Source organism: Magnolia sinica, chromosome 9, assembly GCF_029962835.1.
Source record: "Magnolia sinica isolate HGM2019 chromosome 9, MsV1, whole genome shotgun sequence".
In the NCBI taxonomy this organism is placed as follows: Eukaryota; Viridiplantae; Streptophyta; class Magnoliopsida; order Magnoliales; family Magnoliaceae; genus Magnolia; species Magnolia sinica.
This window is the reverse complement of record NC_080581.1, coordinates 7,370,907-7,384,377: the sequence shown is the minus strand read 5'-3', so window position 1 is coordinate 7,384,377 and position 13,471 is coordinate 7,370,907. Positions and strand designations below refer to the sequence as shown.

Sequence of the window (13,471 nt, the reverse complement as noted above, 5' to 3'; positions counted from 1 at the left end):
CACATTACAGGAAACAGTGTTGAATGAACATGGACCATTAAAAACTTTTTGGGGGCAATAAAAGTTTTGGATCAAGTTGACCTTTGTTTTTTCCCTTAATCTGGGTCTGTATGACCTAATAAACAGATTGAATGTCAAATAAACAGTACAGTGGGCCTTAGGAGGATTTTAATGGTGGATATCCAATCACTATTGTTTTCCTGTGGTGTGGTCAACCTGAAAATTATATTCCTCTCGATTTTGGAATCAAGCCCTAAAATGATCGGTAAAAATGGATGAACTGAATGGATGAAAGGCATATACGATGGTGGCGCCCACGTAGCACCGACCATCAGCCATGGGGCTGGTGGCAGGGGGAGTAGCCAATTCGTTCCCGGCTTTGGTGGTGTTGGATCCGTGACTGTGGGGTTCAACTTTGTAACAGCCGAAATTTTGAATACCGAGTGTACATTCCAGGCTCAAAAGAGGGTTATGACTTATACATTAAATGTATATAATTTATCCACTAATGCAGGGATATAAATACAATATTATTGGCTTAAAAATCTAAGTCCATTTTACACTTGCTGTACATCCAAAAATCCAAAAATTTATTAAAGCTCAGCTATTTTAATATTAACAGACAACTCACACATTTGAAGTTTCATTTACATGTTTAAAATTACTCATTAGAGTAAATAATCATGTCCAAAATCTATAATCATAATTCAATACTATTATATCAAGTAATTAATCATAATTGTTTCAAAAATAACAAATAGTCACTAAAATAATAATTAAGAGCGATCCAAAGTGGTCAATTTCTCTTCCATCATGTAATGCCACGTGTCACGTGGATTGTTCACTAGCCCAGCAATATATTCATATTCATAGGCTGGCTCATTAGCCATTATTACATCTTTGTAGTTTTTTCATCAATAAAACATAAATTAGTCAGGTCTAGTGATAAAACATAACATGGTTAGTCCACATCAAAATTAAGACAGCACATAAAACATAAAATGTATAATTATATAAATGTATATAATGCTTGAATGCATCATATAGAATGAGTGTCCATCTACTAGGATTGGAAATTGGCAACCTACATCGACCACTTGGTAGGTATTCAACTTTCGGTAGGCATGGGAGTGGTCCACATCAGGTAACGATTATAATAAGATTAACATTTATTCCAAGAAGTCCCATGGGATCAATTATGCATATGTTATGAAATAGAAGATAATTCTTTAACCGTTCATAATATAATATATTTTCCAACATGTATACAAGTGAAAATCGGTGTACAAAACATAATAAACCAAGCATATATACATGTAGACATGCATTAACAAACTAGCATGTAAACATACATCAAGAGATTAGCTTTAGACTAAATTAAACATCAAGTAGTGTATCAAACAAATTGGACAAATAACAACCAATCTGTTTGGTCCTTAGAGATACAATGATCGGTGTGGATCTAATCACACGCATTAGGATAGCCTAGTATGATTCTATGTGCCAAGGCACAATAGTACTTGCGCAAAGAATTGTATCTTTCTTGTACATAATTTAATCACACCAATTCAATGAATGAAGGATTAGCCTGATCCGTCCATTATATTAATATGGTAGAAACAACCTCAATTACTAAAAATAAAAGAAGATCCATCGATCCACCAGTAATCAATGTGATTTATTAGATGATCGGATTTGACTCAATCCTTGAGATCCTTGCACATTTCAATCTCAGAAAAAAGATGGACTGTATGGATCACCTACCTTAAGTTATTTTGGACCAACGTAATTCTTTACCCAAATTCGCAAAAGTAATTGCATAGAGAAGTGGTGCTTATGTATTATATATGTCGAATAGATTGATGCAACAAATGTGCGGCTAATCTAACCCATTCATTGCATAGATCTATCAAAACAACCTTATTTTAGGATAAAAGCAAGGTAAAGAGAATTGATCTACCAACTTGATTAGCTAGGCTTAAGGTTTCCTCAAAGCTCTCTCTCTCTCTCTCTCTCTCTCTCTCTCTCTCTCTCGTAATTTGTAGGATGTTTGTTTTGTTTCTTTGAGTTAGAGTAGAACTCTCTACTAATGTCTCCTTAAGAAGGAGAAGTCATTAGAAAATGACAGATACAAGGGAGGGGTGAGAGATCAGAGGGAGAGTTTCGACCTCTAAAACTTTGAATTTAAATTAAATTCCAATTTTATTTATTTATTTATTTATATTTCTAAATGTATGGTCCTTACTAACTTGATCTATGTGCCTTACATGCACGTCATCCATCAGTTTTCACAACTCATTATAGAGCATGATGCCAAAAGTGAAGTGGACCCAAATCTTAGAGGGATGAAACAGTGATGACTGACCATTAAAAACTTCCTGCCTGCCACAAAAGTTTTGGACCAAGCTGATATTTGGGGATAATGATACCCACAGTTGCAACCTTTCTAAACCCACTATAATGTTTATTTGTCATTTGGGAAAAGCACTAATGTCAGCCCAATTTAAAATTTTTGTGGCCTCTAATAAGTTTTCGATAGTGGGGGTTCAATCACCACAATTACCTGTGGTGTCTGGTGTGGTCCACTTGAGCTTCAAATCTGCTTCATTTCTTGCATCCCATAAATATAAGTCAAAAAAAAAGGGATGGATTGCATCGTTGATATAAAGGTACACTGGTTTTATATTTTATGAGTTTTTCACATTCATCACCCTTCCTTTTACCATAAGGCTAAACAACACTCTCTTTTGAATATTACCAAATAACTAGTTACCTTTTGTATTTAAACATACAGCACCCTGTGCTTAACTTCCATGAGGTTGAAGAAACCAGGGTGCTTAACTTCCATGAGGTTGAAGAAACCAATGACTATTAGATCTTTCTAATAGCATAAACTATTTTTTTTCCTTTCATTCTCACTCATAAAGATAAGAGAGAGATTCTCATTTTGCCCTATAAAATTAAAAAATTATGAAAGAGGTTATCCGTGGCATATAGATGATTTTGATCCACTATTTTGACGGTCTAGATCAAATGTCATTGATGGACCACCATTAAATGATGCAGATCTTATACTCATGATGGAGTTGTTGTAATTAAATAATTTGAATTTTAACTAAAATAAAATTTTATTATTTTATTAACTTCAAATGTAATAATCAATGATCTTTTTTAACGGTCAACTCTAATAAATTAAGTACATAACACATTTGTAACAGAGGAAATGAGCTAACCAACCAGACTCTTGGCCTAGGCACGCGGTCTACATTAACCTGGGCACGCGGTCCACATTAATCCGATAAGCTTAGCAATCTTTGCTTGTCCATAGAATTCGGCCCACCTGCTAGAACCGTCCAATTATGCCACCAAGGGCACTCCTAATTAGGGTATACATTATGAATAGACCTATGGGTAGCAAGTAGGGCTATCATTGGGCTGGGCCTATGTTTTTCGAAGCCTGGCCCACATTGTAAATCCTAGGGATGAGCCTGGCCGATGAGGAAAGTAATAGACCCAAGCCCAGCCCATGATTACTCACGGCTCAAGTCATTATGTAGGATCTGAGCGGTTCATCAGTTGTGCCCCCATCATGGACAACAAATGACAAAATTACCTTTGAAACCCTAAACAGGCGTAATGAACTGGGCTTGGGCTGGAATGAAGAGCTCTTGATGAAATTGGGCCGGGCCATGGGCTTATGTTTTACACCCATTTGTATGTTACTGGTCTAGATCGAAAAGCAAGATGGGCCATCCCGGCGCATCAACAGCCCTAGTGGCATGAGGCAGCCTAAGTGTTTTACGGCCAGATTGCGAACTACTTGGGCCAGGCCCATTGCTAGCCCTAGCCATGGATGACATGCCACTAGGAACATATTTGCTCGCAAGCCTATTCCATCGATGCTCCTTCTGCCCCACCTTGTAACGATCCAATCCGTTCATGTAGCTGTCCCCACCATAAATAGTTCATATGGAAAGAACCCCACTTATCAGAGATCATCATCTTTGATGCCCAGGTGTGTGACGTGTTTCCATATGGACCATATGCTATAGGATCTAGTTGAACGGTCTAGATCATCGGATACTGGAGCAAAAAGGTCATCTGCTGTCGATTTTTTATCTTTCCAAACATAAACACACACAGGCGTTTATCCCGCACGTGTACAAAATCAGGGGCGTTCAAATGGTGCAGACTTGTCTTGGATAGGGAGTCACACCAAATTTCAGGCCAATGACATATGATTTAGACATCCAACCCATCCATTGTGTGTGTCCCACTTGGATGGGGAGTCACACCAAATTTCAGGTTCCAAAAACTTAGATGTTATAGGCATTGTTTCCTTAGTTTTAGATGGTGTGGCCCACAGAGTTTCGGATAGGATTGATATTTGGTACATACATAACCTACAGATGACCTACCAAATGCAAGGCATAGATGTCCATCACAGATCACGGTGGGGCCCATAGAGCTGGACCTCATGGGAAGCTCCCATGAGGTTGACTTGGTATGGTACATTTTCATATATATAATCATGATTGCATGGAAAATAATTTTTGTGATTCGAGTTGTCCATGTCACGGGCTCTCTGCCATCTACGGTTTTTTATTAGATTATCAATGCAGGGGGAATAGTGTTCATTATCAGATCGGACCTAGGCCCACGTGATGAGTGGTCTAATATCTTTTGACTGGTCTCTCCAAACATCACTAATTATTTATTTATTTATTAATGATGATTGTATATTTTAATTTGCTATTGGTATTTTAACAATCAGAAGTATTATTTTAATGTTGTTGTTTAGAGCTGGGCACCGGACGACTTGTTTGGGCAAACTCGATTCATTCGACTTGTTCAGATCTGACTTGATTCAAATTGAGTGAGTCGATCCAAATCCAGTTGACTTTGTCCAGTCTAAACTTAAACCGATTCGAGGTTGAGTCACCCAATAACTCGACTTGGCTTGACTTGAATTCCAACTCGGTACTAAATTAACTCGATCCGAAACTTGACTCATGTGTGTGTGTGTGTGTGTGTGTGTGTGTGTGTGTGTGAGTAAATCAAATATGACGATTTAGATCAGGTGAATCTAGGTTTTGAGTTGTGATTGAAGCATGTGGATACCCACTGCACCCGACCGGACTCGGTGCAGACTTGACCCGACTCGGTACTTGTGACCGGGTCGGATTTGGTCTGGATTAGTCCAAGCCAGACCCAGACTCGGATCGAGTCAGGCATGAAGGACTCGGTAGCGAGTCGGGCTAGGACTGTTTCAAAACTGAATAATTCAGTACAACTTGACTCGATGCCCAACTCCATTATTTTTTTTATGGCTGGATGTTTAATTTTATGTATTAGTTTATTGACCAAATGAATTATGTGAACTCAACTCTTATTATTTTAGAGTATTCAGAAACTTGGGTTGAATCTAAGATTGGGCATAAGCCTAACTTAACCTCCCGAAGTTGCACCCTACGAGCAAGTTACAACTATCATCTATCAAAAGAATAATTTAAATGCCCCATCTCCCACATGCCACCCATTTCCGGGTTTGTGTGCTTTGATGTGCAATGTTGCTAATGGCAAATCCTTAGCCCACAGATGCTTGTTAGAGAAGGATGAGTGCATACTCGACCTAATAATCTCTTGAAAGTTAGTGGGCTCTCTCTGACAAGCCTTTGCAAGCCAATAAAATAATGCCACGTTGGGTCCTCACTAAATTCAGTGTTACTGGGAAACACCTAATCAGCTCCCCTCGTTCCCTCCAAAATTATGGCTCCGTCGTTCTTGTGACATGCTAGAGAAAGAGCCCTCACCTATTTCTGAAGGAGCCCATGATTCACCGCCTCATAGATACGTGAGAATGAATAGCACACATCCAAAATTCAATCAGATCATAGTAAGTTTTATGGCGAGAAATCAGGCCTCTTTAAGTGAGTGCTTTGAGAGGATCCTTACGCTTGCTTGGGTGGTAGACTCTCAGGAGTTTCAACACCCGGTCAAGGGTTCGAGTATCCATATGTGGTGAAATTCCACTGGTGTGAGTGTGTGGGGTGTGTGTGCATGTGTTAAAAAAGTGAATGCTTTGAGATAATCTTAGCCATTGGTACAAGTTCTAACATGTGACGTTGGTTGGCAGAGAAAAACTAATGAGGCCCATTTTATTATGGCACCTAAAACACCCAGGATTGTGTTTCGAAGCACCTCGGGAAATGGCTCTCACATGTATTTCCATGATTAACCTGAATATTTGCAATTTAATTCGATTGTGTTATCCAAACACGGCCTTAAGAAGCAAAACATGATCTAGATACACACCACATCAGTATCCTGAGAGCTGCTCTGAGAGCAAAGTGGGGCCGAGCTTGGGTGGGTCCCACCATGATGTGTATGTGAAATCTGCTCGATGCATCACCTATTTTAGGCATAGGGACAAAATTAGGCTGGTCTGTGATTCGGTGGGACATGTGAGTTGAAATAGTGTATAAGGGACACCCACCCTCCACACTATTGCCTTTGGCGCAGCTTAGTGAATTACAGGCCACTCTGATTTTTGGGCCCAGGGCCTAAGTGTGACGACACACCAGATGGCTAGAGTGAATTTCACATACACACCAGAATGGCCCATCAGGTGGGCTCATATTTTAAACCAGTAGAAACGAAATTTTCAGGTTGGGCAAGATGCCCAGTTATAGAATGTTTTCCTGCTCATGAAAACCATGACTACAGTAGTTCTAGCCATAGAACACAAACATCTCATGAAATGTAGGAAACCTCAACAGAACTGTTCTAATACAAACCGGCCTCAAAACTCCCGTTCAAGATTACAGCTGGGAACAGACTAGTGACTTTAAGTACAAACAGATAAAGATAACAAGCTCAAATCCAAGCCAATGCCAAAAAGAAAAAAAAAGACAGTAATACATTGAAGAATTATCGATTACAAAAGCACCAACATAATAGAACAACAACATCAATGAACTTGCAGGGCAATGCCGTCTGCTATAGAACAACAAAATGAACTTCCTCACCTTCTCTACTCTCCAGCATTGATGCGAGCACACGAACAGCTTCCTAGCTGCATTTTATTGCAACTCACTCGCTACAAAAACTGGGTTTTTCCCGAATGAATGCAAAAGGAGAATCCTCTTCTTAGTGATTCTTCTACCTCTCCTTATAGCTTGAGGAACGCAAACTCTTCAATGGCCGGTATCTCACCAATCTTCTTGAGGGTCTCCTTGTCAGGTTCCTCATCAACACCAATGGCCATAATAGCTTGCTTCCACCGCGCCGTCCGACCCACACTCATGAAGTTCACATTCACATTCTTCTCTGCAAGGATGTTCCCGACTCGCCCAATCAAGCCGGGCTGGTCGAACTGTCTGCAAAGTATCACATTCCCTTCAAGGCTCACGTCCACACTGAAAGGCCCCACACGGGTGAGGTGCGGAACCCCATCCTTCACCTTGCCCTCCACTCTGATTTCGCCGGATTCGGATAAGGCGCTGGCGAACTTCGACTCCACGTTTGCAATGAGGACCTGGATGGACTCGAGAGGGTACTCGGGAGAGCCGTCAACAACTGTCCGCTCCTCGCTGATCCGAAGACCCCTCTGCTTTGCCGTGAAGTCGGCATTGACCAGGTTGACATACACGCTCGATATCGGCTCTATGATGCCTTTGGTGATCATGGCCCTGAGCAGCCTCGTGTCCAAGTCATCGGGAGCTCGAGCTGATGTGTAGACCACCTTGACTGACTGAATTCCGCTCCCTCCAGCAACCAACTGCACAGCCAGCCTTCCCAATTTCTCAGCCAGAACCACATAAGAAGCTAACTCAGACAAAACCTGGGAAGGATGAAAAAAAAAATGCTCATGTAAGTGGCAATAACTCATCATGGAAGACATGGTAAGTCTGCAGATTGAACAACAATTCTGCAGGGCCCACCTTTTGGCAAGTGGCAATAACTCATGATGAAACAATAATTCTGCAGGGCCCACCTTTCAGTAACCTGAGCCATTGATTTGGTTGGCCGCACAGTCGGGATTGGTCATGCCCTTATATCTCCCCTATCAGATGACAGGGAAGACTTTTGGGGTATTCACCCATCCACCATGGGCCACAACATACAAATAATTTATATCACCAGAAGGTGGGACCCACATGTATAGGTGGCCAAGCAAATGCTCAATCAAGCATTTGTGTATTTTCTCAGTAAGGTTTCCTACCTCGGCTGGAACCATCGGTGCATTCACAGCAGTGGCGGCAAGTTCACCATTCAATGCTCCAACAACAGCCTCTGCTATTTCGATAGCTACACCTTCCTGGAAAATTTCATGACATTGATTTAAAAGAGAGAGAAGAACAGGTTAGATCAACAGAGGCTAATGCACGGTGGGATTGGCTCATGTGAAAATGTTGCAAAGAAAATACAGACCTGAGCTTCAACCGTGCTTGCTCCAAGGTGAGGTGTAACCGTGACATTCTCATGCTGCACTAATTTGCTGTCTTTTGGCGCAGGCTCTTCCGTGAACACATCAAGTGCTGCCTGTTAAAACCATTAAAGTTCCACAGTTATGAGTTTCTTCACACGCTGAAAAATGATAAAAAATGATAAGGAATTATAGGGTGCTGAGCCTCAGCAGATGTATGATTTGCCAAGGCAAGCATATAAGGACTCATGATTCAGTACATGTGGGCCCATGGTTTGGTGATCTAGACTTTTGACTATGGGCTCCGCCAATTGTATTTACTGCCCCAAAAGTTTCCAGATTGGAAGATTCTGACCCTCAGTCTTTGTCCTGATTTCCACTGAATGTGGACCATCACCATCTTTTTTTTTACCTTTTCTTTTTCTTCATTGCCTAGCTGTCAATCCAAGGGTTAGGATCTTTTAAGTCTGGATGATTTTGGGGCATCACATTGGTGGAGATGTTAAGAAAAGATTTGATGACCTATGGTTTAACTGTTGATATGGTCCTTGATAAAGTGGAATGATGGAACAAGATTCATGTAGCCAACCCAATTAATTGGGATAATGCTTAGATGATTATGATTTTGGGACATCCTCATCCAAAATCAGGCCCATCAGATCAGCAGTTTTTTATCATCAAACCATGGACCCCGCATGCATGGAATCAGGACCTCAACTTTATTGGAGCTAAACAACAACACAAGCTTACCTGAGCAACAGTTCCATTATCGAGTGCTCTCACCAAAGCATCTTCATCTATAACTCCACCCCTAGCAACATTGATAATCCGCACTCCCTTCTTCATCTTCGCAAAAGATTCATCATTGAAGATCTTCGATGTCGCAGGGATGAGTGGCATATGGAGTGAGATGAAATCTGCAGTAGATATGGCCTCATCAAAAGAAACCAGCTCTGCACCAATTGCACGGGCTCTGTCAGCAGGGGCGTAAGGATCATGTGCAATAACATGCATCCCCAAGCCTTTCGCACGTCGAGCAACTTCAGATCCAACTTTTCCAAACCCCATCACAGCTAATGTCTTTCCAACCAGAGAGACACCAACATACTTGTTTCGTTGCCATTTCCCTGAAAAATGCACGGACATTTGCAGAGATGGTTAAGAGGCATGAGCAGCAGATTGCATCATAAAACCTTTTTAAAACAAGGAGCAAAACAAGAGGCAAGTCTGCATGTGCTGCAGTGCAAAAGAGTTTCTTAAGTATGAGAATGAAAGATATCCAGGAAAGAAGCAAAAATACAGCCATTTAGCTCATAATAATGTCAACATATGTATCCAACTAAGCTAACCATGATTTCAAGACTAACTTCATGCTTTATGGGTGCTAATCCCATTGCATGAAATGAATGAATCTGTTTCAAACATATGGAGAATGGAAATTTGGTTGACCAATCCCCTCTGAATTCCGATCTAAACTAACAAGTTATAGTAACACTTCAAAAGAAACAGCAAAACAGGAACTGGCATTTGAAGACGAAAAGAAGAAGAAGAACAGAATCATAATTTCTAACAACATCTAAATCAGTATCAGAGGAGCTGATTTCAAAAATCAATCTATTTCTAGAATCGGTAAGCCAAACAAACAATGATTGTTGGTGATTGCACGAAAGGAAGCTGCATTGAACATAAATGACAAACCCATAAACTAATCAAGGCAATAACAAAATATCTTGTTCGCATACATCCATTATTATAAGCAGTCCAAGAGGTTAACAAGTCATGCATTGATGATGTGCAGACCATTCCAAACAGAACTGCAATAATTGTCTTTTCCAAATACGCACAGTCAGCGCACTTCAATGATTTCTTCATCTAAGCCTTTAGCATGACCCCATCTCCATTGAATCTAGAGTAAGGTGTTTTTTTTTTTTTAGTGGAGGAAACACATCATACCTCCTGCAAGTGTTTCTTCAAGAAACATTCAAAACAATGAACTTAACTATTCTCAAACCAAATCCACTTGCCGTTGCAATAATCAGAAAACTATGAAGGATTTTGCAAATTCTAAACTTCATTAAAATCGAAACCACTTGCAATTTGGAACTTAATCATGATTTGGTTAACTACCCACGACCAAAACTTGTCCACAACAAGAAACTACCATGAAAGAAACAATTAATTACAAACTGAGCATATCTAAAACACTCATGAGAAAACAAGAAAATTACCAACTTCTGTAGAATCAGCTGCATCTTAACCTAAACTTCGTAAAAGGCAAATGAATATGAATGTTCTCCCCCACAATATTGATTTAGGGCATGTTTGGGTGCATTTAAAAAAATGGCTTTATCTCATTTTATTTAATTGCAGTTTTGTACTAGAGATCAATGTTTTTTGTAGGGATTAAAAATATATAAACTATGATCTCTAATATGTAATTGATATCAACTAAATTGAGATGAACTCATTTTAAGTGGCACTCAAACATGCCCTTAGAGCATTAAGTCAATCACTCGGTTTAAAAAAGCAAAATATAGAAATGTGACATGTAGATACCTCAAAGAAGGCCAAACCTGCATGCTTGAGGCCTTTAAGAAGCTTCTACAATATGCCAAAAGCAAAACCCAACCACAAGCCTGATAACGATTTATATAATTGCAATTATATAATGTTCAACCAAATGAAACAGCATTTTTGTTCAGCCCCTCCACTCTGCAGGTGGGGCCCACCTTCTGTATACCAGACTATTTGTTAAGTGAACACCACTATGGGCAGTCCATGATGCAATAGATATCCATCATAGCAAAATCTTAACTTTCCAATTGATTACCCACTAATGAACAGCCCATTCAACAGGAAACCTCACCAATCAGATGGCTGAGATTTTCTGATGGAAGGGATTTTTGGGTCTTGATCCATTCATGACACAGCCCAACAGATGTGAAGTCTGGATTGTGAAGACGTGGGGCCGGAAAGTCTGCGCGGAAGAATGAGCCCTCAAGATTTGACAGTCTACACGATATAGAACCTCCAAAAAGCCGAGGATGAATGGTCCAGATTTAACGGTCCACCTAACCACTACTAGAGCAGATGGGTCTAATCATCCCTCTCGGATTATGATCTATGGCTTAGATTGTTCAAAGGACAAGCTAGATGGACAAATATCATTCTCTCAAATTTCTCTTTTTATTATCGTTGTTGCTTGATGTGTCATGGGACCTGTCCTATGTCCAAACGGGCCCATCCAACAGTTGCTGGCCAGAGAAGACCAACCATTTTACTCAACTGAAAGTGTATATTTCCCCTGTATACTTCAATCTGGATTTATGAACTTTTCCAATTGAGACAAATAATGGGCGGGATTTGGGCCACCGATTACTGTTTCTCCTCTAACAGATCTAAACATATAAATGCTCAAGCTTAACAAGAAAAAGAAAATGGATAGACAGTTTTAAATGCATTCTAAGGGATTCGGGCCACCGATTACTGTTTCTCCTCTAACAGATCTAAACATATAAATGCTCAAGCTTAACAAGAAAAAGAAAATGGATAGACAGTTTTCAATGCATTCTAACACAGATCTACTAATTTCAGAACATCCACTAAAACAGAGTAAGAAAAAGAAAGAAAAATACAGATCAAGCTAGCAACCAAACAAGATCACTCAAATTATAAGATAATATCAGGAAATCAAACCTAATCCGTGCAGCCAGCAAAGGCTGCAATGTGACAAATAGACAATGATCTGAACCATTCATCTGCGGGGCCTGGCCACAGTAAGAAAAAACCCAATGGGCAGACTATCTCAACCGTCTGATCAGCAGCACTGCAACGGCCAGCATTTAAAATTAAAAAAAAAAAAAAAAAAAAACCATTGGGACTCGTAGAATTACCCGGTCAGTCCAACTTTCTCACAGTGGAGCCCACGGGATGAACCGTCCAGATCGTTCCCCATTCCAACTCATGCCATATTTTATATCACAGCCATTACAATCCCGAGACAGAAATTTCTACTGACAGATCTAGAACTGCAAATTCAAATTCCACTCCGACAGATCCATCGAATTCCACACTTCCAGCAAACAAAATTAAAATAAAAAACACAGATCAATCCAATTTATCTCATTTCCACCAATAAAACGAGACAAACAGAGACAGACGTATGGAGAGAGAGAGAGAGAGAGAGAGAGAGAGAGAGAGAGAGAGAGCCTCACCAGCTTTCATCGACGCATCGGCCTGCGCGACATTCCTCGCCATGGCAGCAAGGAGCGCGATCCCATGCTCGGCGGCAGCGACCGTGTTGGCCGTGGGGGCATTGACAACGAGGCATCCGTACTCCGTTGCAGCCTGCAGATCGACGTTGTCGATCCCGACCCCAGCCCGGCCGACGACCTTCAACCGCCCCTTCCCAGCCTCGAAAACTTCCCTCGTCACCTTCGTCCCGCTCCGCACGATCAGCGCATCACAGAGCGAGATCTTCGAGCAGAGCTCCTCAGGGGACAGGTTGTAGGAGCAATCGACGTTCGTGAAGCTCCGAAGGACGTGAAGCCCAGCTTCTCCCAGCTTCTCCGAGACCAGGACCGTCGGTTTCGAATCAACAGCAGAGATCTTGAGATGGCGGGGCTTGGAGAGGGAGAGGGAGAAGGTGGGGATTTTGAGGGATTGGCCGAGGAAGGGAGAGCGGGGCCGAGGATGGGATATGGAGAATGAGATCGACGGGGAGGATTTGAGGAGATGAGCTGGACAGTTGGATGGAGAAGATATGGGAGGAGAGAGAGTAGCTTTGGCGGATGCAAAGGCCATTGCTCCTCTTTCGCATTGCTATTTCCCCACATTTGGGGTTTTAAAGGGAAAAGGCGAACGGAATTCGTTTTGCGTCTCTCGCGACTAGGATTCTATCGTGTGTCGCCACCCACTGGGCCCACAATCTTAGATACTCTAATGATTTTAACCGTCCATACGATTTTTTCTACCATAATAAAGCTAATTTCACATAATAAATCTTCAAATATGATGATATTAATCTCTGGTTATTATATTTGA

At 40.9% G+C, this 13,471-nt stretch overlaps 1 protein-coding gene across 1 annotated transcript; it reads right to left on the bottom strand.

Annotated features, from left to right (window-relative positions):
• Window positions 1–6,901: 6,901 nt before the first annotated feature.
• LOC131256791 (D-3-phosphoglycerate dehydrogenase 1, chloroplastic-like) lies at window positions 6,902–13,237 on the bottom strand. Its single transcript, XM_058257832.1, has 5 exons — window positions 12,643–13,237; window positions 9,179–9,555; window positions 8,434–8,544; window positions 8,225–8,320; window positions 6,902–7,843 (listed from the first exon to the last, which is right to left on the bottom strand). The coding sequence occupies exons 1-5, from the start codon at window positions 13,229–13,231 to the stop codon at window positions 7,172–7,174; spliced, it is 1,845 nt and encodes a 614-aa protein (XP_058113815.1). The 5' UTR covers window positions 13,232–13,237; the 3' UTR covers window positions 6,902–7,171.
• Between the last annotated feature and the right edge of the window lie 234 nt (window positions 13,238–13,471).

Coding starts and splice junctions, on each gene's coding strand:
- LOC131256791 (XM_058257832.1), bottom strand. CDS start 13,231: ATGGCCTTTGCATCCGCCAAAGCTACTCTCTCTCCTCCCATATCTTCT. Junction 8,321..8,433: donor CAAGCACGGTTGAAGCTCAG/GTCTGTATTTTC, acceptor GAAATTTTCCAG/GAAGGTGTAGCTATCGAAAT. Junction 7,844..8,224: donor CACCGATGGTTCCAGCCGAG/GTAGGAAACCTT, acceptor CATCCTTCCCAG/GTTTTGTCTGAGTTAGCTTC.